This window comes from Triticum aestivum, chromosome 5A (genome assembly GCF_018294505.1).
Source record: "Triticum aestivum cultivar Chinese Spring chromosome 5A, IWGSC CS RefSeq v2.1, whole genome shotgun sequence".
NCBI classification, from domain to species: domain Eukaryota; kingdom Viridiplantae; phylum Streptophyta; class Magnoliopsida; order Poales; family Poaceae; genus Triticum; species Triticum aestivum.
The window spans coordinates 488,490,082-488,517,915 of record NC_057806.1 but is presented as its reverse complement, the minus strand read 5'-3'; the positions used below and the strand labels follow the sequence as shown (position 1 = coordinate 488,517,915).

Here is a 27,834-nt window from a genome sequence, read left to right as displayed (position 1 = left end):
AACAAAAGAGTTGTTATTTGATTAACGGGATCACATCATTAGAAGAATGATGTGATTGACATGACCCATTCCATTAGCTTAGCACCCGATCGTTTAGTATGTTGCTATTGCTTTCTTCATGACTTATACATGTTCCTATGACTATGAGATTATGCAACTCCCGTTTGCCGGAGGAACACTTTGTGTGCTACCAAACGTCACAACGTAACTGGGTGATTATAAAGGAGCTCTACAGGTGTCTCCAAAGGTAAATGTTGGGTTGGCGTATTTCGAGATTAGGATTTGTCACTCCGATTGTCGGAGAGGTATCTCTGGGCCCTCTCGGTAATGCACATCACATAAGCCTTGCAAGCATTGCAACTAATGAGTTAGTTGCGAGATGATGTATTACGGAACGAGTAAAGAGACTTGCCGGTAACGAGATTGAACTAGGTATTGAGATACCGACGATCGAATCTCGGGCAAGTAACATACCGATGACAAAGGGAACAAAGTATGTTGTTATGCGGTCTGACCGATAAAGATCTTCGTAGAATATGTGGGAGCCAATATGAGCATCCAGGTTCCGCTATTGGTTATTGACCGGAGACGTGTCTCGGTCATGTCTACATTGTTCTCGAACCCGTAGGGTCCGCACGCTTAAGGTTTCGATGACAGTTATATTATGAGTTTATGAGTTTTGATGTACCGAAGGAGTTCGGAGTCCCGGATGAGATCGGGGACATGACGAGGAGTCTCGAAATGGTCGAGACGTAAAGATCGATATATTGGACGACTATATTCGGACATCGGAAAGGTTCCGAGTGATTCGGGTATTTTCGGAGGTACCGGGGAGGTACGGGAATACGAGGAAGAAGCAATGGGCCTTAATGGGCCTTAGTGGAAAGGACCAGGAGGTGGCGCGCGCCCCTCCCAAGCCCAGTCCGAATTGGACAAGGGGTTTGGGGCGCGGCCCCTCTCTCCCTTCCTTCCCCTCTTCCCCCCTTTCCCCCCTTCTCCTAGTTGGACTAGGAAAGGTGGAAACCTACTCCAACTAGGAGTAGGAATCCTACTCCTCCTTGGCGCGCCCACAAGGGCCGGCCGGCCTCCCCCTTGCTCCTTTATATACGGGGGCAGGGGGCACCCCATAGGCACACAAGTTGATCCACGTGATCATATTCTTAGCCGTGTGCGGTGCCCCCTTCCACCATAATCCTCGATAATATTGTAGCGGTGCTTAGGTGAAGCCCTGCGACGGTAGTATATCAAGATCGTCACCACGCCGTCGTGCTGACGGAACTCTTCCCCGACACTTTGCTGGATCAGAGTCCGGGGATCGTCATCGAGCTGAACGTGTGCTAGAACTCGGAGGTGCCGTAGTTTCGATGCTTGATCGGTCGGGCCGTGAAGACGTACGACTACATCAACCGCGTTGTGCTAACGCTTCCGCTGTCGGTCTACAAGGGTATGTAGATCACACTCTCCCCTCTCGTTGCTATGCATCACCATGATCTTGCGTGTGCGTAGGAAATTTTTTGAAATTACTACGTTCCCCAACATATATATGATCATTGCCTTGGATATCGTCATGATTATTCACTTTTCTATCAATTACCCAACAGTAATTCGTTTACCCACCGTATGCTATTTTCTCGAGAGAAGTCTATAGTGAAAACTACGACCCCCGGGTCTATTTTCTATCATATTAAAACCAAAAATACCTTGTTGCACTTTTTCTTTATTTTTTTATTTCATGTTTTTGTTAGATCTATTTATCAAATCTCATACAATTTAATCCATCTCAATACCGAGGAGGAATTGACAACCCTTCTTACGTGTTGGGTTGTAAGTATTTGTTGTTTGTGTGCAGGTGCTGTTTATATAGTGTTGCTTGGTTCTCCTACTGGATTGACAACCTTGATTTCATAACTGAGGAAAATATTTACCTTTGTTATGTTGCATCATCCTCTCCTCTTCAGGGAAAAAACAATGCAGATACAAGCAATCACTCGCCTGCATGGTGCAGTCCGTCTCGATGATGGCAGGGGCCTGACTCCACTCTAGTGCGAGAGCAGTGCCTTCGCAGCAGGCAACAGCTTCAACTTCAAGTCCGCTTGAGCATGTGAACATGAATCTGCAAGAGGAGAAGATGATGCCGCCATTGTGGACACGGAGGATCATCCCGGCGCCACCATTACCGCCGGCTTCAACAAAAGGGTCGCCGACGTTAAGCTTTACAGCCCGGGGGTGGAGGAGCCCAGGTAGCAGGTGCGGTATCCTGTTTGTTCACATGATATCACATAATCACATGTACATGTTGTATCAACATATTATTTGATCATAAAAATACATTTGTTATGTTTTTGCCTTTATAAAGACTTTTATGGTATGCAAGATATATCAGTGAAAGTAATTTTTTATATGGTGCATCACCCAAACAAGGGAAGCATAATATGGGAGTCTGATTGCAATTGAACGGAGAATGATGGCATGGGACGCCCAAAACACATATTATAAAAAAATGGTTCTCACCGAATTTGCATACTCTATAGTAGACAAATTAAAATTATGCTCATGATCACTCACATTGTTGTCACTCATGTTGATATTTTTTGTGTGTGGGTCTGTGGGTACATTCATGTTGATGTCCACTATTTTGAACTCTCCTTTTTTTGCGGGGGAACTATTGTGAAATTATCTGAATTAGAAGTGCTCATAGTATTCTTAGTTTTCTTAATACTCTTAATTTTCTTTCCCGACGGATCATCCCCAAGATTGGTGTTTTTTTTCGCAGATTGTTGCCGGCTCTGTTCTTCCTTACCTACTTCCTTCTCCTTCCCCACTCTCTCTTTCTCTCTTGAATTTTGTATCCCAAACACTACTGCTACTGGTTAATCGAGATAGTCGTGAGAGATAAACACCGGAGCTGGCGCGGCCTCCGTCGCTCCGGCACCGGTGAGCACGAGACTGCCCTTCGCCTCCAGGTTCTCCTGCGCGAACGCGTGCTTGGCCGGCACCCCATTGGCCACCGTCGACCCTACCTGCCAGATGTGGTTCACGGCCTCCATGCCCTTGGGCAGCTGCAGCGTGCTGTAGAGCCGCACCTTCCCATCGGCGCCCTCGTCGGCGGCGAGCTCGGTGGCCTCGAACGTGATCGGCGTGGACGCCGCGCTGAGCGGGCGGTACCCGGTGAGATTGTACGTGTTGATGACGTACGCGCCGCTGCTCTTGAAGGCGAGGAGCGTCTGCGCACCCTTCATGCCGTCGCCGGTGGGGTTGATCCCCCAGGCCACCCAGCCGGCGCCGCTCGCGCGGGCGGCTTGGCCGCGAACGCCAGGGACAACGACGAGGCCGCCGCGTCGTACGTCCAGTGCAGCGAGGCGCCGAGGGCCGGGAGGTCCGCGCACGTCGCGTAGCTCCTGCCGGCCGGGAACTCCTCGCTCTCGCAGGCTCCGCCGGCCGCCAGCATTGCCGCCGGTGACGCCACCAGGAACAGGAGGACCAGCTGGAGAATGGGGCGGCGCCGGTGGTGCATCGTCGTCGCGGCTGCCATGTCTTCGGGCGGCGCGACGCCAGCTATCTAGAGGTTTTCAGTTGATGTTTGGAGAGAAGCACACACTCGTGGTTTATATAGGTAGGGAGCTCGAGAACGGGCCGGCCATGGTGGTGGGTGCAATGTATCTTGGAGTAGTTGACCTGCGATTGCACATTCTCAACGATTTCATAAGCATCGGCCTACATCGAAAGTACATGAACCCTTGTAATGTCATGATGTCCATAATGGACGGAAAATAGTAATATTGTTTGGTGTAGTACATTCAGTTTAAGTATTGTTGTGAGTGTAAGGCACGATCGATGGAGGGAACGGAGATGGTAACCTAAGCATATGCGTCATCACATCCCTATGGGGTCAATGATTAATTCGTTTTTTTTTCCTCCTCGCGCCTCCTGGCTACTGTGACCTAGCTGCCGCCGGTCGATCTTCCCCGGCTTTCCGGCGAGGAACGAGACCCTGTCCCTCCGTCTATCACTCTAGCAACAGGAGGGGCCGAGACCCATGGCGGCAGGGTAAGGGATAACGATGGCGAGACGATAGATGTTTTTCGACATGGAATAAGGTATCCGCGCCTCGTCGTTGTTCAAGTGATGCTTCTTCATATCGTTAGGAAGCGTGTAAAGGAGATTGATCTATCTTTTTCTTCTGTAGGTTTGTCTTGATGGCGTTGTCATGCGGAACATACAATGTGGGTGTACGTCTCTGTTCTTCGGCTCCAGTTTCGACCAGCGAAGGTTAGCCAACCTCGTCCTAGTCAGGAGCGTATGAGATTTGTGTTGTGACTATGTCTGGCCGACGTTTCTACTCCGAGGCGGTGATTTGCTACAAAGATCACGGGTGTCCATGTTATATACCTTTTTCTTTGTGAATTGGACTTTTAATTAACAAGGGCTTTACAATCCGGATTACATAAAGTAATAATCTCGTCTGGTGCATGCACAACCAATGCCGTCTGACGTTTTTTGGTCTACATCGATGACTTCTCGACTGATGTTCTATAGCGGCTGTTAGGTTTTAGCAACTTTGCTCTACTAGGAAGGAAGTCTAGAAACGGCAACGAGCTTTGCTCACGGCGCCACCGGTGGAAGGAGGAAGAGGACTTCAACACCCCCAATAATTTAGATGTAATTTGCATTTTATATAGTGTTTTTATAGGGCCGGCGGTACTAAATATACGACTTCTGATATTTTTGCCCCCCAAAAAATCACCTCATATCTAACAAGGATGATGTATATTTTGCGAGAATAATGAGGTGATGTTGCTTACGAAAGTGCACCATGTTCTATATAACCGGAACCAATTTAAAACCTAAATGTTGTTGAACTTGGGTTTTTTATGAGTGGTTTTTCTAGAAACACTCTGTTGTACATTCAATTTTCATGTGTGAGCCTCAAAGAGATACACGTGGCGATTACTGTCCGCTCCATTCACCCCTATGAATGAAAGAGTGAACGGAAAATACTAAATGTTCACTCCCCATGGCGCGAACGACATGACCCTCGTCTTATCCCCCCCCCCCCCCCCCCCCCACATGAAAATCACATCCGGATGTATTTAGAGTGTGGCAATTTCCAACAGTTTGCTGTGATGTAGCATGGCAATTCATGAACATGTAGGCATTTTTTATATAGCAAGTCAATTCTCTGATGTAGCATCGCAATTCTACCTGCTGTAGCATGGCAATTCTTGGACATGTGTGACAATTGTTCCTTTTTTTCTTTAGCTGGCAATTATCTACACTACATCATGGAAAATCTCTGCAACGTGTGGCAATTCGCTCTGTTGCAGCATGCCAAATTCTTGTCAATTCTTTCTACTAGTGTGGCAATTTTTTCTTTTCACATGACAAATCTTTCTGTAATCGCATGGCAAATATATGTATTATAGCATGGCAATTCCCGAGCTTTTGCTGGAAGTTAATTTTTGAATAAACACTCTCTCGTGGCATGGTTCACTCAAACAAGCCTGCTGCAAGGAACGTTTGTTTGTTTGGGTGACCTCGCTGAGAAAATACAAGCTGTTATTCACATCCATTACAAATCAAAATTACGTTGTTTGATCACCATGATCCAACAAACACGAGCTCATTATTTGCCACGTGATGAGAACATGAGAGATGAGACCCAATCCTCCGGCCTCCCCCTACGAAAAAGACAAATGAATTATCATTTTACATGTTTCATGCAAAGTGCAATTTTTTCATAGATCAATTCATTATAAGACAATTTGGGTTCAAAAATCCACCATTGCAAAGTAGCCTGATTATTGTTATTTCTTTACTGGTTTGGAAACGAATATGCGTAGATGTAATCATATTACGTTTGTACTCCCTCTGTCCTAAAATAAGTGTCTCAATTTTTAGATCATTAAAATAGTGATCTAAATACACTTATGCAGAAAAAGAAGCTTCGAACTCATCCAATAATCACTTTGACAAACACACGAAAATCAAAATGACCATGAAACAAAAACACCCTCGTGAAAATACAACAAACTTTCATTTCAACCCAGAGAAATATATTAGAAAAAGGGTTGCACAGTGCTCAAGGAAAAAAAAGGACTATCCTACATACGTTCTCTCGTTGACAAATTTAATCCTCACCGAGATTATACAGTCGCGAAGAAACCCGCGAACACCAGAATCAAAATGAACACCGGAGCCAAGGCGTACGTGGTGACTACCGCTGCCGAGTGCCGACCCGCTGGACGGCGCTGGCGACGGTGCGGTCCCCGTCTCCAGGTCACCAGCAGCCTCCTCGGTCGACGGGGCACCGGCCAACGGGGCCGGCGCTGCCTCGGGCGCGGTCTCTGTCTCTAGGTTACCAGTGGCCTCCTCGGCCGACGGGCCAGCGGCCACCGGAGCCGGCGCGGCGTCCGTCGCTCCGGCACCAGTGAGCACGAGGCTGCCCTTCGCCTCCAGGTTCTCCTGCGCGAACGCGTGCTTGGCCGGCATCTCATTGGCCACCGTCGACCCTACCTGCCAGATGTGGTTGACGGCCTCCATGCCCTTGGGCAGCTGCAGCGTCCCGTAGAGCCGCACCTTCCCGTCGGCGGCGAGCTCGGTGGCCTCGAGCGCGATCGGCGTGGACGCCGCGCTGAGCGGGCGGTACCCGGTGAGGTTGTACGTGTTGACGACGTACGCGCCGCTGCTCTTGAAGGCGACAAGCGTCTGCGCGCCCTTCATGCCGTCGCCGGTGGGGTTGATCCCCCAGGCCACCCAGCCGGCACCGCTCGCGCCGGGCGGTTTGGCCGCGAACGCCAGGGAGAGCGACGAGACCGCCGCGTCGTACGTCCAGTGCAGCGAGGCGCCGGACGTGGATTTTTAGAACATCTGCACCCGGTCCCTGCTATTCTAGCTGTCCAATATTGCTTTAAGATCTGTACAACACAACTAACTTTTTATTTGAATTTTTTTCTTTTTTGTTTCTCTCGCATAAAACATGTTTTGAAGTTCAAACCTTTGCAGCGTGGCAAAGCTTTTATCTAGAATCTAGGATAAATCTTTCAGATTTTTTGGTCAAAAATAAATATACAAAAAATGATTTTTAAGATTAAAAATCTTAATCTTAAAAATCATTTTTTGTATATTTATTTTTGACCAAAATATCTGAAAGATTTATCCTAGATTCTAGATAAAAGCTTTGCCGCGCTGCAAAGGTTTGAACTTCAAAACATGTTTTATGCGAGAGAAACAAAAAAGAGAAATGTGTTTGCACGAATCGCGAATCGCAAAATGGATGGCTAGATAGTGAGGGCCTGACGCAGGTGTTCTATTATATATTTTCGGCGAGGTGCCGAGGGTCGGGAGGTCCGCGCACGTCGCGTAGCTCCTGCCGGCCGGGAACTCCTCGCTCTCGCAGGCTCCGTCGACCGCCAGCATTGCCGTCGATGACGCCGCCAGTAGCAGGAGGGCCAGCTGGAGAATGCAACGGCTCCGGTGGTGCACCGTCGTCGCGGATGCCATGTCTTCGGGAGGCGCGAGGTAAGACACCAGCTAGCTAGAGGTTTTGTGTTGATCTTGGGAGAGAAGCGCACACTCGTGGTTTATATAGGTAGGGAGCCGGCCGGGGTGGTGGCCATGGACCATGGTGGGGGGTGCAATGTATCTTGGAGTAGTTGACCTGCGATCTCACCTTCTCAACGATTTCATAGCCATCAGGTGGCCTCGAAACTATATGAACCCTTGTAATGTCACGATGTCAATAATGGTACGGAAAGTAGTAATCCTATTTGGTGAGTACATTCAGTTTAAGTATTTGTTGTGAGTATAAGGCACGATCGATGGAGGGAACGGAGATGCTAACCTAAGCATATGCGTCATCACATCCCTAGCCGCCGCCGGTCGATCTTCCCTGGCTTCCCCGCGAGGAACGAGACCTTGTCCCTCCATCTATCACTTTAGTGTCGGGAGGGGCTGAGACCCATGGCGGCAGGGTATATATGTTTTTCGGCATGAAATAAGGTATCCGCGCCTTGTCTTTGTTCAGGTGATGCTTCTCCGTATCGCCAGTAAGCATGTAGAGGAGACGGATCTACTTTTTTCTTCTACAGGTTTGTCATGGTGGAGTTGTCATGCGAAACATACAATGTGGGTGTACGTCTTGATTCTTTGGCTCCAGTTTCGACCAACGAAGATTGACAACCTCGGCCTAGTTGCGAGCGTATGAGGTTTGTGTTACCTGACTACGTCGGGCCGAACATGGACATTCCGCGTGCCCTCTCTGACTTTTTCTACTCCGGGACAGTGATTTTCTACAGAGGTTACAAGTTTTACTTTTTTTTCTCTATCTGGCAATTATCTACACTGTATCATGGAAAATCTCTGAAACGCATGGCAATTTGCTCTGTTGCATTATGACAAATTCTCGTCAATTCTTTCTGTTACTGTGGCATTTTTTTCTTTTCACATGACAAATCTTTCTGTAATCACATAGCAAATATATGTATTATAGCATGACAATTCCTGAGCGTTTGCTGGAAGTGGATTTTTGAGGAAACACTCTCTGATGGCGTCGTTTACTCAAACGAGCCTCTTGTAAGGAACGGTTGTTTACTTGGGTGACCTCCCTGAGAAATGTCAGCGCATTATTGGCATCCACTACAAATCAAAATTACGTTGTTAGATCAGCATGATCCAACAAACTCCAGCTCATTATTGGCCATGTGATGAGAACGTGAGACCCAATCCTCCGGCCTCCACGTAAAAAAGGACAAATGAATTATCATTTTACTTGGTTCATGCAAAGTGCAATTTTGTCATAGATCAGCTCATGATACGACAATTTGGGTTAAAATAATCCACTATTGCAATGAAGCCCGATTGATGCCATTCCTTGACTGGATCAGAAAACGAATATGTGTAGATGTAATCATATCATGACAGTACTGTTTAATGGTACTGGTAATCCGAATCCCTCCACACTTATAATATTTTTTTACCAATTCAGATAATATGTTGAGGTCGCGTGAGAAGATGATGGATTCGGATTTATGAGATTACCTATAATAATTTATGACATATTATCATCATGGGATAATAATTTATGACATATTGTCACATGGGATAACACACACACACACAGAGAGAGAGAGAGAGGACACTGTCTTCTAGCATCTATGGAAAACTCTTTCATCGCATGAGATAAATATGGATTATGGTGATTTGCGAGGATTATCACTTATCTTATCCTGCAAAAAGAGGAACTATCACTTAGTAGTGAAAATTCGTGATTTATAAAATTTATTACATACAAATCCATTATATGTTTCCTTCAAGTTATATGCATTTCTTTGGTGTGTGTACATGATGGCTCCGTATGTGGTCTATCCTACAAAGGCCGGAGGACAGAGACTTTTTTTATGATGGTGTCTACATGGCTGGAGTATACGACCAGGGAGATTTTCTCTCAACATGGATGGCGGTGTATTCTCCGAATAGGATTTGCCCCACCCTAGGCTGGACCGATTTACTTTTGCTGTAAAATGATATTTATCTTTAGGCTTGTTGGATTTATTGGTTGTGTCCTATGTGCAGAGGCCGGGCATTCTTTCAATGCGGTTGTATCACCTTAATATGTCAATTGAATGAAATGTTCTTTATCGAAAATATGCATTTCTTTGGTGCATGGAAGATGTGAGCTGGCGACGTAGTTAAGGATTATAATTAGGTGGGAACTCCATGCATTAGATCAATGGAAAATCACTAATATGATGAGGTATCATGCAAACTACTAGAGAAACCAACAAGAACTTAGCTCCCTGTGATGTTCCGACCTATTATATATAGATATGTCCATCAAAGGATATTTGCTCAGGCACTCTGTTACCATTTCATATTTTTTACCTGTTCATTTTATATGGTTATATCGAGACTTTGGAGAAAACCAAGTTCATGTCCACAACGATTAACTCCAAACATGTGTGCATACTAGACATCATTTTCCCAGTGCTTGATGTCAGTGAAAGGGGGGTCATACGAGAAAACTAAAGTTAGTGTAACATGTCTTCATAGGCATCGCACTGGCGTGGGTGAGGCACGACAAAACCCATGAAGAAGTTTTCACTTACGTCCGAAAGCACATCATGAGAACATTTGGTGCTATGAAGGTTGTACATGTTATAGGAAGGATGAACATGTGGCCTTGGTCGATTGATCATCCTCTTGGTATGAGCAACTTAATTTCTTAGGAGCTTCTCATGCTCTTGGTCTTCCTTTCCCTTTTTTGAATCATTTTTCTTATTAAGATCCTGGGCAGCTTCATGTTCTTTGGGTTGGTTATCTTCTCGAATGCCTACACTACATGATACAACCGACTTGGAAAACCTTCATCTATTGTTGTCTCTAAGTGAGTTTTCTTCTAATTTTTTTCCGACCAACTAGAGATATGTTACTCAAAGAACAAAATTACATCCAGAGAACACATTCTCAATCACAAAAGTCAGAAACCAAACATTGGTTAACAAGCTGCATTTTCTTGTTCTTTTGTTATGTGACCTAAGAGCATCTCTAGCAAATCCTCCAAAATTTAATCGCCCATCCTATCCTCTAAAAAGTTATTCTTTAGGGATTCAAATTTTATCCATCTAGCATATCCTCCAAAACTTAACCCCCCCCCCCCCCCCAAAAAAATTTTTTTTTTGCCAATTCATTGAAACATTTAGGTTAACAATTCAAATGAATGCACCATATTTGAAAACAAACATAAACAATTCAAATGCACCAGATCATAGTTCCACTACGAGTATAAGTAAACCTCATCCAATGCAACAAACACCTAAAACATTAGCATAACTTGTGACAAAAGAAACTAGATGAACAACGTCATCCGAGTTGGGGACGGCCGGCAGCGGCGTCAAGGTTGAACAGGAAGGCATGCGGACGCCTATTTTGTACTTTATTTTGCTTGACTTATTTGGGTTTAAATTTATTCTATTTTTAAAATAGTTATCAAGACTTGTGTTTTCGCTTTTAACATTCTTGGTTTGGTGCCTCTCTCCTTTTCTTTTCTAGCCATTGTAGCCAGTAGGTCAAGGCATATTGAGACACACGAATCTCGTTGGATTTGACATGGATGAGAGTAGGGGGTGAGCCTCGGCTCAGCCGCACTTTCCCTTTTATAAGTTCTTGGACCAAATCATTCCCACCATGCAAGTTTGTGTACCCGGTGTGATTACATCAATTCAATAATAGCCACGATAACATAACCACCTTTTCCATAACTAGCATGGTGGCTTTCACAAATGCGAGGGTGCCATCTTTATAATGGATATTCATATTTGTAGCAGGAATGTTTTTGCAATATATTTTTGTGAGATTTGATTGTGTGGAGTATGAATATTTGATTAATATAATAACTAAAACAGAAAGTACATATAATTTATTATGTTTTATAACTGAATATCTGTAAAATATTTATTAAATATATCCTCAAAAATATATTTATTAAATATAAAATAGCTTAAAAGAATGAAAATCCACATGTTGATGTGGGCTTTTTTTAATACATCAAAGTTTTCTCACGTAGAGTTAGAGGAAGAGATGGCTCGTTCGGGAACTTTTATTCATCCCTCCGATGAATTGTCTGAATAATACACAAGGATCCTAAAATGGACCGGCCAAATAAGCTTTATTTTTCATTATAGAAAATATTAAAATGTTCAAATTTTAAAAGTGTTTGCTATTTTAAAGAATATTTCATGCATTTAAAAAATGTTCATGTATTTTATAAGGGTTTAATTTTTTTAGTTTTTTCATGATTTTTATATTTTTTAATAACTATGAAAAATATCGTGTTTGCAAGAAAATGTTCACGAGCATTAAAAATATGCCTGTCATTTTCTAGGAATGTTCATGAATTTTGAAAAGAATGTTCAAGGTTGAAAATATGAAAAACAAATCCCAAAGAAAGCCAGGGAAAAATATAGAAAATAAAAAAGAGAAGAATACCAGAAAAACAAAAATAAAAAAATCACTACATGGGTGCAGTTTGCCTAGGCGATATAGCGATATCATGTGCACAAAGTGATGAATATGATTTTCCATGTCATTCCACATGGCAGATTATTGTGCATTCTGAAATAACTTACTCCTCCGATCGATATTAATTGTCGCTGATTTAATACTAAACCAGCTACAATTAATGTGGATAAGATGGAGTATGTATTATAGTTCGTTCCGCTAAAAAGATATGAAGTACAGTTTGCATGCCTCCTCCTTGCAACTATTTTGGTGAGGAAAATAGAGATAAATAAATCGGTTAGAGCAACTCTAGCAGACTCCGCAAAATCTTGACCCGCAAAACGCGTTTGCAGTTTCACGAAGATCTCGTTTGCGGGTCAAGAACTAGCGTGTCCAAAAAGAAACCGTAGATGAAACTGCATAATAAAAAAACAGTTTCGCGGAAGAAATTGCACCTCATGGACGCGAGTAGTTCATCACGTACTACATATATTTTACATGATCAAACACTACAAACACTAGTTCATACTACATACTACATCAGTACTAGCACTAGAGGGGTGGGGATCTCACGGCGGCAAGCTCGCGGCCATGGACGACACCGTGGAGGAGCTCAATCCTTCTCGTCGGAGCTGCCATGGTCGATGTACTTCGTCCTCTGCTCCTCGTGGATGCGCCGCCACTCGTTGTCCTTCTCCTTGGCGGCGAGGTTGGCCGCGACCGCCTGCCGGAAGTGGAGGTCTTCGAGCTCCTCGTGGTGGTGCCGGCGCTCCTCGGGCTCCTCGCGCATGCTCCGCTCGGCAATGGCGGCCGCAACCGCGTCGACGTCGGCGACGAACTCCTCCGGCACGACGACTCCGCGGCGGTCAAACTCTAGCAGAGGATGGGGTACGGCCGTGCCGACGGTCGTACTCGTCAGTCTCGTGGACGCGGAAGCTCAGCGGCGGCGAGAGGCCACAGTTGGTCCACTTCCTCGCCCCACGCTTCCTCGCGCCGTTCGACCGGACGCACCGCTCGCGCTCGGGGTCGCTGCCGGAGCCACGTCCTGAGCTCCACATGAGGTCCCACATGGCGGCTGGAGGCGGAAGGGGGTCGCCGGCAGCGAGAAATGTGAAGAAAGGGGGTGGAGAATTGCGTGGCTTGGCGGCGGCGGGGGATAGGGTTTGACCCGCAAACGCGCCGCGAAACCGTAGATATGGTGGTGGGGGTGTGCGGTTTGCGGGCCGCGGCAATTTTTTTACGGGCCGGGCGAGTATGCGGGCTCTGTTCTGGCCGGGAAATTGGGCCGAGCCCGCATACTCGCCGGAATTTTGCGAGTTCGCGGTTTTTGCGGGGTCTGCTAGAGTTGCTCTTAGCCTCCAAGGAATTCACGACTAGTCTCACGGCTACATCATCATTCGATTACACAAAGAAAATACATACTATGCGTAAAATTGAAATTGGTGCATGTGTTCAAATAAATTCCACTCCATAAAAGAGACACATAGACTTTGTATATGCAACCAAATTTTAACAAGAACATTGACATTACACCAAAGAGACATACCTTACAAGAAGAAAATGAGTTATCCCTTTATTAGCTGAAGCCCACATGAATATTCAAATAAGGAAGGATTCAAATTCTCATTTTTTACTAAGATTTGATGGATTTTCATACTCCTTCCGTTCCTAAATATAAGTCTTTTTAGACATTTCAAATGAACAACAACATACAGATGTATGTAGACATATTTTAGAGTGCAGATTCACTCATTTTGCTCCGTATGTAGTCACTTGTTGGAATCTTTAGAAAGACTTATATTTGAGAACGGAGGGAGTAACAAATATCCTCGCTTCTCTTCATACCCTGCAATTCACCCTAGGACAGAAAAACTTAACTCTCTTTGCCTAAGTGGGTGTAGCAAAACTCATTAATACTCCCTCCGTCTCAAATTTTTTGTCTTAGATTCGTATAGATAAACATGACTTGATGCATCTGTATTTAGACAAATTTAAGACAAAAAAATTGGGACGGAGAGAGTACTAGCATATTAGAAAACCAACCAATTTGCTAACTACCTCGAATAGCCAAATTTCTGTGCAAGTTTATTATGTAGCAACTTGACCTCCAGGTTTCTGAATGGTGAAATAAGAGCTACATTTTATCAAAATATAAAATGTATCATTTGAGTGCAGTAGCAAGATCGGATCACCACAACGATTCTTTTCGAGTTGACTCCCTCGATCAAATGAATCATTGCTGGTCTATATGTAGGTATCCCTCTTCACAATCCTATTATTTTAGAGACTGATTGTGTATTTGTTGTGGCGTCCCTTGCAATAGAGAACCTTGTTAGATCAACGTTGGTTGATTTGAAGAAGGAAGCTTTGAGCTTATCCAAGTTGATAAATAACTTTCAAATGGCTAAGATAAGTCGGACCGCCAATGTGGTGGCTCATTTAATAGCTAAGTTTAGTTTTGACAATAGATCCGATGGTATTCTTGTTAATGATGTACCGCCCTGTGTGGTGAATTCTGTATCGAACGATTGTAAGTTTCGAGATGTTTAATTAATGTAACGTGGTGTTCAAAAAAAATGAATCAGATTATGCGCTTTGCTTAAAAATTAAATGCAAGCCAGAGGTTTGACCCAACACATCCGGCCACTGCCAGTACTCTCAACAAATCAAAACACCCTCTTTGAAAATGCAGCGATCACTTTTTATTTCAACCCAGACAAAAAATAAACAAGACAAGAGCAAAAATATGTATCCGTGTCCAAGAGATAATAAAACTAGCTCGATCGATCCTACTCCATGGACAGATTCATCTCACTCACATCACACAATCGCCACGAAACCCGCCAATGCCAGAAGCACGATCAGCACCGGAGCCGAGGCGTGGGTGGTGGACGCCGCTCCCGCTGCCGGCGACTTCTTCCCGCCTGACGGCGTGGGCAACGACGGCGCCTCTGCCTCCACGCTACCAGACTCAGCGGACGAGTCACCGCCAGCAGGAGCCGGGGCGGCCTCCGGCGCGCCGGCACCGGCGAGCACGAGCTTGCCCTTGGCATCCAGGTTCTCCTGCGCGAATGCGTGCTTGGCCGGCACCCCGCCGGCCACCGCGGACCCCACTTGCCAGATGTGGTTCACGGACTCCATGCCCTTGGGCAGCTGCAGCGTGCCGTAGAGCCGCACCTTCCCGCCGGCGCCCTCGTCGGCGGCGAGCCCGGTGGCCTTGAACGCGATGGGCGTGGACGTCGCGCTGAGGGGCTTGTACCCGGTGAGGTTGTACGTGTTGACGACGTACGTGGCGCCGCTCTTGAAGGCGAGGAGCGCCTGCGCGCCCTTCATGCCGTCGCCGGTGGGGTTGATCCCCCACGACACCCAGCCGGCGCCGCTGGCCGGCTTGGCCGCGAACGCCACGGAGAGCGACGAGGCCGCCGCGTCGTAGGTCCAGTGCAGCGCGGCGCCGAGGGCCGGGAGGTCCGCGCACGTCTCGTAGCTCTTGCCGGCCGGGAACTTCTCGCTCTTGCAGGCGCCGCCCGCGGCCGCCGCCGGCGAGACAAGGACCAGCAGGGCCGCCAGCTGGAGAATGGCGCGGCGGCGCCGGTGTTGCTGCGTCGCGGAGGCCATCTTCTGCGCGATCGAGTTGGTTAAAGAGCCTAAGGTTTTTGCTCTTGGAAGCAGCTTGGGAGTGTGAGGAGGGAAGCGCCAACTTGGTGGTTTAAATAGCCAACGAGGAGGGTAGGTGCAACGTATTTGGAAGATCGTTATGACCAACCAGGAGTTGACCTGTGATCTCACGTTCACAACGGCTAAGGGAAATACTATAACTGATTTAGTTGAGTGGTATTACATCGAAAGTACAGGGCGACGTGTAATGTGGCAAGAACGCACATTTGAGTATTTTTCAAAGTTGAGGCACGAAGCTAGGAACATACGCAAATGGTAAGCATATGCGTCACATCGACCACAACGTTAACTGCTCCTTAATCACGCAAATCAACCGTATTAACTAATCCACGGAAAAAATGTACTCCCGAAAAGTCCTAACAAGGTTTATGTTGGAGTCACATTTCATTTGAATTTTTAGAAACAATGCAAGGAAACCCCGAAACAAGAGATTCACCCCCTTAACAATTCCACATGCTCTTGCATGAGTGTCTAGACTTCCCTACTTAAAATAAACTAGTTACGCACGTCACAAACAATTATCAAGTGAGTTCACATAGTATATTATTGAAACAAGTCTTGAAAAAAATATCAAAGGGATACAAAATGTTGTCATGCCAATCAAATTGTATTTTCAAATGTGAGACATCTTTGTGATCCAACAAATACGCGAAGAATCGAGTGTCCAGCCATGATCACCACCCTTTTTAAACGAACTGATTTCTGACTCTCTCCGAGATGAGTTTGCACATAATCAAAACGTCACTTCAAGGACATACAACTTGTATGATAGGAAATATAAGCTGACCTATGACCACAACAATTTGTATCTTTACGTAAATGAAAAACGCTTTGCAATAACTAACTGAAATGTAGAAGTGGTGAAATAAATGCGATGAATCATTAGTCCTATCATGTTATCAGTTAACCCATTAACTGATAACATGCCATATGCAGCAGTGACTCAACAATGAATCATCTCCTCTCCTACCATGTTATCATTTAATGAGAACAACATATAAGAACCAAAGAACAATACAAACAAATCTCTATTTTGGAGAGCCAAATCAACAACCAAAGAACAACCCCTTCATGCAAAAATAGTGCTACCTCGTACAGAATGGACACTGCAACCAACAACTATAGATTCGAATTCATCCAATTAAAGAAAAAATTCCCTGAAAATTTAATGAAAAACTTGGTTCCAAGGGATAGGAGCCCCCACTTTCTCTTCTGTTTTTCACCCAAATTTATTTTTTGCCTCGGCCACATGTTAGCCCCCACTTACCTTCCCTGCCCCATCACCAAGGCAGGCAATAAACACAGTATTATCATACAAGAATGCACACAACTCTATAAACAAACAAATATATGTTTTCCTCTTCTTTTTTCTTCCTTTTTCTTTATTTCTTCATAATTCTTTCACTTTCTTTGCGGAGCGTGGAGGACTGGACTTCCCGGCGTTGGCGCATGGAGGTTTGAGGTGTGGTGCAGGCGGCCGATCCGGCGGTTCCGGTGGCATGCTTGGTTCTTCATCTGCGACGAAAAAATGAGTTGGTCTGTTATATTGCCTGAACTTTTCGTAGAAAGTGTGTGATAAGGTATCTACATATTAACAATTGCCAGAAAAGAAGAGTAAAAGCAACAAAAAATGCACTAAACCCATTGTCACACTTCAGTTGTACAAATCAATTTGCCCGATGAAGAAAAATATATACATTAATAACAAGAAACATTTAGTACTCGTGCTAGCTTATCTGATGGGATATAGTGAAGAAGCACAAAGGATGAGCAGCATTTAGCAATGATAAGAGTATATTTGATACCTAAATTTACCTGCCAATTCATCACAGATATATTTAATACCACTATACAGAAGATGACAGAATTAAAGGGAGACCCAACGATTCCAGGCAATTACATTGATCACCCTACTGACATAAGATCGAGCAAAGAATTAACATCAGCTACGGATAGCAAACAATTTCTGTTAAAAGATTAAATGAGCATGCCCCTGTAGCTTGCAAATGAGCATTACACAAGCTCTTGCATTTAATTAGAACCTGGGTTAGCAGGAAGAAACAAATAAAATGTAAATAAAGAATAGCTTACCTTCAGACTTTGGTACATGATTTTTCCTAAGAAGGCAGGGAAGATGAACACAATATGTATACTCAGTAGTCGGGCTTGATGAATTAACAACCTAACAACAGCAGCAAAATAATACATTAGATTCAGAAAATCATCTATTGTAGCAAGCCATGAATCGACCATTTGAATTATCTGTCGAGGATAATGACAACAACAAGAAAAACACATATTAAAATCACAGACCACAAATTGACACATAGGGTACACTCAAGTAAGTGTGAACAAATGTACTTGTCAGATAGTAGTGTCATACAACAAACTTCAGAATTTAGTACATCTCTGAAATCAGGCCAAAGTCTCATAACATAAAATCGTCTTCAGTTAGTAGTGTCGTAGATCAAATGCCAGTCATCTTTCCAATCACACATATGAGTAATTGCTTGAGAGATTAAGCCAGTTGTTTGCTCTGAAAAAAAGGGAAACCATATAGCAGACAGTCAGTTGCTTTCTCCAAAATGAAAGGGAAACCAAAAAGAAATCAATCTCAAAGCCTACCGCCTGAATAATCTTGAGAATAGGAGGATCCTTTAATGTGAAGATCCTTCGCAAAGGCCCATTGAAATATACAAAGATCATCAACGCGCAAAGCATTCTCATATGAAAGTACTCTAAATCTTACATGCTACATTTCCTCAATACAGTAATTGGTCCACTTTCATGAACATCAATTCTATGGTTTCCATTGGTTGTAAGTACCATGATCTGACATTTTACAAAATTCAGCAATATTTCACAGATTGAAATGGTAGGTTATTCATCTACATAATCAGGAGAGGAGTATGTAGCAGAGGAGTTCCCGACACGGCACGGATCGTGTAACAAAGACATCAATAATACGTTCAATTTCTGGTACATACAGTGAGGGAAATCCTCTGCTTGCAAGAGAAACCAATCTTCTGAACCACTTGATAATCCAGTAATGAAATTTATATTTTATAATCTGCAAGATCAAAGAGTTTGATGAGCACGACAGAATTTCAGTGGCATTGCAATAACATTACCAGATTATATTGGTCTTGCAGAAACCACTTTACTAACTCAAATGAAAGGGGGAAAAGCATAATGAGGATGAAGTTCTTGCGCAGAATGGCACATAAAAAATAGACCACGATTTTTTATGCATTGAACCTGACACTCACAAGTCACGAAATACCTCTCCAGTCAGAATTATTAAAACTGCAAAATACAATATCATGATTGCCTGAGATCCGATCATGAAAGGTCAATTATCATAATCTACTTTTCATACGTAGTAAGTGGTACTCAAGGTATGGTGTCACTGTGATAGCCCACTTCAAAATAATTTCGTTAAATAGTTGCAAGCTAAAGAATTTAAGACCATCTTAAATCATTCAGTTAAACATTTCCATGCAAAAGAGTTTCATCCCCTCCCACTTAATCTTGTTTTACTGGCAGAGTTGGAACTCCACTCCTATGTACTCCCTTCGTTCGGAATTACTTGTCGCAGAAATGGATGTATCTAGACATATTTTAGTTCTAGATACATCCATATCCGAGACAAGTAATTCCGAACGGAGGGAGTAAACACAAACAACTGAGTTAAACATGCCACAAATGATTTTGTTACTACCTCAAGGCAGGTGTGCAGAAAGAATATTGCACTTCTTACCAATCTTGTGGATCTGAAGTTTGAAATCAACATTTGGACACTGGAACTTGTGAGCTGTGAAATCTGCCAAAGAAATGAGAAAAAAGCAACAGTAAATGATTGAAGAAAGAGAGGCCTATATTGGAATCAAAGTAGATCAAACATTGTCAACCAGTACATCCCGATACGTTTTGGTCGCCCCTAACCACACTGCGCTCTAGGAACTATCATTCACAGATGCACGCTTTAGATTTCAAAGAACACAATTTGAAGAAACAAGATGTGAGATTGGCGACAACATCACAGTTATCGCCGTACACTCCGGGATCCAAATGTACAACGCAGAGGAAACACGACCTCACCCGCGCTGTACGAAGACGTTCCACCACTCGGAAAGCTGCCCTGGTCCTTGGCCAGGTGACGGTGCCGCTCTGCCTCCAGTGCAGAGCATCGAACACGGCAGCCGCCATGGCACCGTTGCGCGCCTGTCCCACAAGAGCCGCCACGCCCCACACCCAGCGTTGCATCCGTGGCCGTCCACTGCGTGCCGCGCCGCCGCCGCTGCTTGAGGGAGGAGAGGGTCCCCGCCGTCACCGGCGCAGGCCGAGCCCGATGTGTCCTGCGCCGCCGCCGCTGCCCGAGGAAGGAGAGGGACCCCGCCGTCGCCGGCGCAGGGCGAGCCAGATGTGTCTTACGCCGCCGCCCGAGGGAGGAGAAGGACCCGACGCTATCGACGCAAGTCGAGCTTCGTCCGGCGACATCCTATGGCAGCGGCGAGGATAAGAGAGGAGGGAGGTGTGGGGAACGGCGGAGGTGGGGGCTTGATCCTCCCTAGAGCAGTGGCGGTGGCGGAGGGAGGGCGATAGGAACGACAGAGGCGGGGATAGATGGACGCTACGTCCTCGCGTAGGGATTTTGAGTACTACTCGGGACGGCAGAGTTTTCGTCCGCCCAGAGAAAATGCTAAACGCGATTTTGGCTCAGGGTTAATGTAATCTAAACGGTTAGATTAAATTAAGTGATCTAATCAAGAGCTGTAATTTCTCCGTGCTGTTGTGTGTAGATTAGTCTGGGTGTAGTTAGCAGTGGATATGTTTGCTTGTTTAATAGTAGTATAGATGTAAGGTTCTACCATTCGGTGCATACTGACATGGCCATGGTGTGAAACCAACCATGTCCAACCAAAGAGATTTTTTTTTGACAAAGGGTGGATTTTATTGGCTCAAAACGGAGCATCAAGAAGATACATAACTTAATGAGCACACACCCGGTCTCTGCATAGCTAGGATGCACACAACCAACATCAACTCATACATATGCGAAAACTCACCGGCGACAAGCAAAGTCATATAAGACCAAAGCTATGAGTAGGCGGGGAAAAAAGGAAAAAAAGCCCCAAAGCGATCAGATCTAGGACCGACAAACTAGAACAGAGACCGTATCCGCACCAACCATCTCATGACACCACGTTGACGACGAGGTTCTTCAACAGCAACGCCTTCAGGAAGGGAGCAACGCTCAAGCACCGTTGTCGCCGGATTCAACCACAAGGTCGGAATTTAGGTTTTCACCCTGAAGAATCAGTCCAAGCATATCCGAGCAATGTCTTCAACAAGGTAACGACGTAAGAAACATCGCCAATGCCAACTAAAGAGATGGAATGATTTTTCAAAGTTATAAGGGGCGCGAAGCTAGGAAGATATGCAGATGGTAAGCATTTCTGTCACATCGAGCATGTCGTTAATTGCTCGCTAATTAAATCAGCCGTATTAACTAATCCACCAAACAGTCGTACTCCTAGAAAAGTTCTAACAAGGTTAAACATCCTAACAAGGTTTATATTGGAGTCATTCATTGGATTTTTTAGAAGCAATGCAAGGAAAACCTAAAACAAGAGCTAGATTCACTCCCTAACATTTTACATGACCCTACATGAATGTTTTAGGCTCTCGTACTCAAAAAGAGTACAATGAACAAATGTGGGCGGTCAACTGGTAAGCCTGTGCCCAGGAAAGAAAGGACTACGGAGGGATTGAGAGAAGCTTTCACAGTGGAAATAAAAAAAGAAAGGTTATACTACTTGTATGGGTGGTAAGCCATCTCAAAAAGAATGAAAAAAAGGCATATGGTTTTGTCATCTGCATTTCTTTGTCCAACCTTACTCAAGTTCTCACCTCCCTCTTTCCATTTTAATTTTTTCTTCCATCTCTCATTTTTTTCCATTGGTTTCCCTGAAACCGCCTCAACTGCCCACACTAAACCCTAAACCAAATATTTTTTGTGTATTAAATAATGTTTTCTTTTTTAAGCCAATAAGTGTTTACCAAATAGTCCCTTTGTCCCATAATGTAAGAGCGTTTTTGACACTAGCTCTTATATTATAGAACAGAGGGAGTAATTTATAAAAAATATCCATTTTTACACAATCACATGAATATGGCAGGTAAATCTCAGATACGTACTAGAACATGCATGAGAAAATTTTCTAGTATATACAAGGAAGCACAACTATTGGGACGATGTTCCAAAAAAACCACAAAAGTAAGGATTTTTTTCCCACTCAATTAACCACAGTGCATGCCTTTGGTGGCGAATGGTGACAACCCACTCAAATCTGGCATTTCAATCCAGTTTATTTTAAATAGTTTAAAAATCACATTTCAAGGAACCCCATGCTTCATTTCTTGTGAATTCCTACAGAATTGACTTTTACCCCGTGTATGGAGAGAGAGAGAGAGAGAAGCAGTACCTGGAATGTGTAAAAAACACATTTTAAATAGTTCAAAAATCACATTTCAAGTTTCAAAAAATTGATCAAATGATGCATGGGATTGGTGATTTTTACAGAATTGATTTTTTGAGGAATGTGTAAAAACCACATTATAAATAGTTCAAAAATCACATTTCAAGTTTCAAAAATTTGATCAAATGATGCATGGTATTGGCGATTTTTAAGAATAGATTTTTGAAGCATGGGTGCATTGGGGACCTTATTTTAAATAGTTTAAAAATCACATTTCAAGATTCAAAAATTGCAAAATTAATTCTACATGATCATATGGATATATGTTACACATGTGTAAAGTTTGGTGATGAAATAAGTAAACATGTGAGCTACAAAAATGACAAAATTGTGATATATAAATGGTAAATAATACATGCACTGTTCATCTTCCAAAATCACAATTTTTTCATTTTGGTGTGACTCGCATGGTTACTTATTTTATCATCAGAATTTGCACATGCGTAGTATACATCCATACGAATATGTTGTTGTTTTTAAAAAAAAATTGAATTTCAAAATATTATTTTGGTACTATTCTAACTATAATCTCGCTCGAGCTCGTCAACCAAAGTGACTTTTTGTGCAACCCCGTGCTCCGTTTCTTGTGAATTCCTACGGAATTAATCAAATGATGCATGGTATTGGCGATTCTTCTAGAAATGATAAAATGATATGCACCAGTTTCTCTCCCATTTTCTACGGACCATGAAAACCGTTGGAACATATATCTACACAATTCCAACCAAACCAATAAAATTCCCTCCCGAAAAAGTTTCAACCAATAAAATCACGTGACCTCTGAATGGACTCTAGGTCAAGATTACTCTGTTTGATTAGACTAGTCACAACGAGAGTAACTTAACTAGTACTAACATCACACATTTCAATACAAGATTGTTTATATGGTAGCTAATTAATAAGGAGAGAGGGGTTTGTGGTAACTTAGCCAGTTACTGTAACATCACACATTTCAAGACATAATGAGTCTGTAGCCTAATAAATGATCTCTTTCATAATACCACTCATATGTTACTACCCACTATAAAAGTAGTAACATAGACTAGTAACATCGGCAAATTACTACTCTATGTTACTCCTCAGTGTGAGCAGTCTAACCATGTTGCTCCAACAGACTCCACATGCATTAATTGGTTCGGGAGCAGCGAGCATATGTACAATCTGGACTAATTCAATCTTGGCCACATGACGAGAACGTGAGGCCCAATCATCCAGGGGCTACGTGCAGGTGGCGGCAAAAGGAGCTGGATACGGAACCCCCTCCGGCTCTCCCCCTCCGCCAAGTTAGCTAACCTAGGGTCCGGTCGTCGAACGCTTGGGGCTCCGCGATGGAGTTGACCCGTAAACCACGGCGATCGCCGGCCGATCGATGGAGCACGTCGTGCGGTGTCTGAAACCTCTCCGACATTTGCCAGTTCATGGGTTACGTCGCCATGACGGTTAGATTATGCACGCGACTGGCTAGCTACGTACAGGTTCGTTTACATCGTTGGGTTGGGTTAGGCTCCCACCATCGTTGACTCGTCGCTCCTACACGGTGTTTCTACTGGTCTACACCTCGTTCACCGGAGGTTTAAACAAATGTTTGGCCATTCTAGGAAAATATTATGAGTGTGTGCGCATTTTACAACGTATCCATTAACTTTTTAAAAGTTCGCACACATTTAATAAAATATTAATGCAAAACAAAAAAAATATTTTCGCATTTCAGGTATATGTTCATGAAATTCTAAAGGTTGTTCACGCATTATTAAAACAATGCTCATAATATTTTATGAGAACATGTTCATAATATTTTTAAAATTTCCCCCCATTTATGAAAATATATAATCCAAGAAAATGTTCAAATAATTTTAAAAAGTGTTCATCGTGTAGTTTGATAAAAAATTTCTCATGTATTTAAAAAAATTCATAATTTTTTAAAAGTTTCCATACATTTCCAGAAAATCATATAACCAGAGAAAATATTCAAACAATTTTATAAAGTGTCCTCATGTATTTTGATAAAATGTTCCTCATGTATTTTAAAAATAATCATCGTGTATGTTCCTTACATTAACTATTAGTTATACTACATTGTGTATTTAAAAATATGTATACATATTTTAATGTTAATATTTTACATAAATATTTAAAATTCCGTGAACAGTTTACGAAACACTATTCACATTGTAATAAAATAGTTTTCTCAGGCACTAAAAATTTGCTCATGTATATTAGAAAAATGTTCATTGTGTGCTTGATTTTTTAAATAGATTAACTCAAATGCATTGACCGTGCATTGAAAAGTGTTTACTGGGGTTTTACAAAAACTCATTGTGTATTTCAAAATATTAATCGTATATCTAAATAATTTTCATCATTTATATCTGAAATTTATCATCTATTATTAAATATTCATCAAGTCTTGAAAATATATATTCATCATGCCTTTGAAAAATGTTCATCTTGCATTTAAATAATTTATCACATATTAATAATTATTCCTCGTGTATTAAAAAAACTATCATGTTCGTACCAGAAATTTTTTGTAAGAAATAAAAAGAAAAGGATACATACATAAATTAAACACTAAAATGAGGAAAAAAAAGAAAGGAAACATGAAAAGGAAAAAATAACAGATTAATAAAAGAAAGTAGAATTCTTTTGGCCAAAAAAGCCCACAGAAGACCCAGGAACCTCCTATACCGCGCCTTCTGCACCAGTAAGCCAGCCGGCGCTCACGCAGATGGAAGTTGGCCGACCCATTATACACGAGCGCAGTTGCTGGTTGACAACTGGCCAGGTTGTTGACTGTTGACCTTTACATAGTAATTCATACAATTATTAAAAAATCTAGTAAATTTTAAAAAGATACACCGATTTTGAAAAATGATCACGAATTTGAAAAAATCTTTGATTTTGAAAAAGAATTTCACGTACTTAACAAAGTTCATTTATTTTGGAAAAAGTTGATCGATTTTGAAAATAAATTCACATGTTCGAAAAAAGTACATCAATTTTGGAAAAAAGGAGAATAAAAAAGATAAGTACAACAGAAGAAAAGGAAAAAATAGAAAAAGAACCAAATTAAAACGGTTCAGAAAACCATAAAAAAATGGTCAAAAGCTTCCCAAAACCAGGTGGAAGCTTATAGAAGCTTCATTACCTCTGCAGGGTCGTTCCCGAAAAAAAGGAATCAGTGTGGCGCAGGACGTTCAGGCTGTGTGGTCGAAGAAGAAGAAAAGTAGTGAGATCCCAAGTGGAGGAGCGGGTGTGTGCCGGTTTACAGTTTGTACTGTAACCAGTGGGAGCTCCTAAGCAGCGCTTTTGGCGCCGCTAACAGGTAATGGCGCCCGCGCGCTGCCCACCTGGGCCTGGCCCAACAAAGTCGATGTGCCCGGTTGCCACAACCTGAACGAGCGAAAAAGCGCAGAAAAATGGTCACACTGTCCAGGATTCGAACTCAAAGCATTAACCTCACGTACACATAACCAGTAGACCTACTTGACTCTAGTGGATGAGGAAAGTATCAATAATATAAGGACATGCGGCCGCGCTATTTAATGCACTTAGTTTTCTGGATTATGTAAATAACGGTGAACTTCAATAAGTTCATCACTTTAGAAAACGTTCATCATTTTTGAAGAAAAGTTCACAAATCTGGAAAAGGTTCATCGATTTGTAAAAAAGTTCATCGGATTTGAAAAGGAAAATCACAGATTTTGAAGAAAAAATCATTCAATTAGAAAAAAAGTTCACAGATTTTCAAAAAGGGTTCATAAAATCGAAAGAAGTTCATTTTTTTTGAAAAAAAAGTTTACCAATCATGAAAAAAGTTCATCAAGATTGAAAAAAAGTTCATCGATTTGAAAAAGAGTTAACGGGTTTTCAATAAAGGGTTCATGAATTCAAAAAAAGTTCAATTTTTTGAAAAAAAGTTCATAAAGTTGGAAAAGGTTCATCAATTTTGAAAAAAAGGTCATCGATTTGAAAAAGAGTTCACAGGTTTTCAAAAAGGGTTCACGAATTTGAAAAAAATTCACCAATCATGAAAAAAGTTCATCAAAAATGGAAAAAAGGTTCATCGATTTTGGAAAAAAGTTCACTAATATTTTTTTGTAACTTAAAAAACTGTTCATCGAAGTTTTTTAAAAAGTTCATCAAGTTTGAAAAAAAGTTCACTAACTTTGAGAAAAGTTCACCAAATTTTAAAAATATTCATTGAATTCAAAAAAAGTTCATCGAATTTGGAAAATTCATATAATTTGAAAAAAATCATTGAATTTGAAAAAGTTCATCAAATTCGAAAAACGTCCATTGAATTTGAAAAAGTTCATCAAATTCGAAAAAAGTTCACGAATGTTAAAAAATGTATTTGAAAAAAGTTTAGCAAAAAAAACTGTTCCAAAAAACGAAAAAGGAAATAAAATAGAAAAAAACCCAAACGAAAGCATTCCAGGAAAAAAAGAAAAATAACGAAGAGTATAAGAAGGAAAAAGCTTTGAGTAAACAAGTCAAGGAGAGTGGCTTGTTGGTTGTGACAATGAACACTACGCTAGGAGATTGGGAGTCGAGTCACGTTGCACACACACTCTTTTTGCGCCTCTAAAACAGAAAAAAAAAGTAACGTGGGCCAGCCCAGGGCAGTGCGTGGGGTGTGCGCCCTGTACGGTTAAGCCTATAACGGGCGCTACGGGCGCTGTTTAGGAGATGCCGTAACCTGCACCTTAAGCGCCGAACAGGAAACACTGAAGACCGTAGCATAAGAAAACAAGAAAACTGTTGACTGCTAGGCCAGCCCACTTCGGGGAGACCCAATTTAACGCTTCAGACATAAATGCCCCTAAAAAGCGGACTGGGCCGGCGCACTAAGCAGTCATCGCTCGGCTGACTCGCTATTTGTTTGCTGGCTCGGCTCAGTTTGCTTCTAGGTCAAGAAAAAAGGTTACTTTATGGTTTTCAAAAAGCTGGTGGACTAAAAACATTTTCATACATTTTAGAAAATATTTCCGTAATTTTATTAAATATTCAGAGATTTACAAAATATTAATGATTTGTTTTCAAATGTTGATGAATTTACAAAATGTACAATGATTTGAAAAAATATTCATGAATTTGAAAAATCTTCATGGATTTTAAAACGTTCAAAGATTTAAAATATATTCAGGAATTTGCAAATATACAAAATGAACCAAGAAATGATATGAACAAGGACAGGAAACCAAGTACAACATGAAGAAAAACGAAGAGAAGGAGAAAACCCTGCACAAGCTTCTCAAAACCGACTAGAAGTTTCCTAAAACCGATAAAGGCAGTAAGCTAGATGGGTCGGCCCGTTACTGAAACTAATGCTAGCAGGGGTGTTCTACGGAAACACTGGTATCGAAATTACTAGTTAAGAGGTACCACTTGCAAAGCTTAAATTGCCTCTGATGTTGATAAGTAGCGCAATGTAAGTGCATCATTTATCGCAACCAAAGAGTTTCGGTGGAATTTTTTCCATGAGAGGGATGAGAGAGCTGGTTTTACGCGTTTTTTTCTTGATCCAGTTTTGAAAAATGAAGTATCTCTTGAACTGTGCGTCTAAATTGTGAACCATTTTCCTTTGATGAATCCTTTTATGAACAACTGAAACCATATT

The 27,834-nt window shown here is 42.5% G+C and overlaps 2 protein-coding genes and 1 pseudogene across 2 annotated transcripts; all 3 read right to left on the bottom strand.

Annotated features, from left to right (window-relative positions):
- Positions 1 to 1,780: 1,780 nt before the first annotated feature.
- On the bottom strand, positions 1,781 to 3,560 carry LOC123101434 (auxin-induced in root cultures protein 12-like; annotated as a pseudogene).
- A 2,536-nt stretch (positions 3,561 to 6,096) lies between these two features.
- Positions 6,097 to 7,500, bottom strand: LOC123101433 (auxin-induced in root cultures protein 12-like). Its single transcript, XM_044522890.1, has 2 exons — positions 7,334 to 7,500; positions 6,097 to 6,847 (listed from the first exon to the last, which is right to left on the bottom strand). Exons 1-2 carry the CDS (start codon positions 7,498 to 7,500, stop codon positions 6,097 to 6,099), a joined length of 918 nt encoding a protein of 305 aa, XP_044378825.1.
- Positions 7,501 to 14,673: 7,173 nt separating this feature from the next.
- Positions 14,674 to 15,661, bottom strand: LOC123107311 (auxin-induced in root cultures protein 12-like). Its single transcript, XM_044529295.1, has one exon. It carries the CDS (start codon positions 15,607 to 15,609, stop codon positions 14,815 to 14,817), a length of 795 nt encoding a protein of 264 aa, XP_044385230.1. The 5' UTR covers positions 15,610 to 15,661; the 3' UTR covers positions 14,674 to 14,814.
- Between the last annotated feature and the right edge of the window lie 12,173 nt (positions 15,662 to 27,834).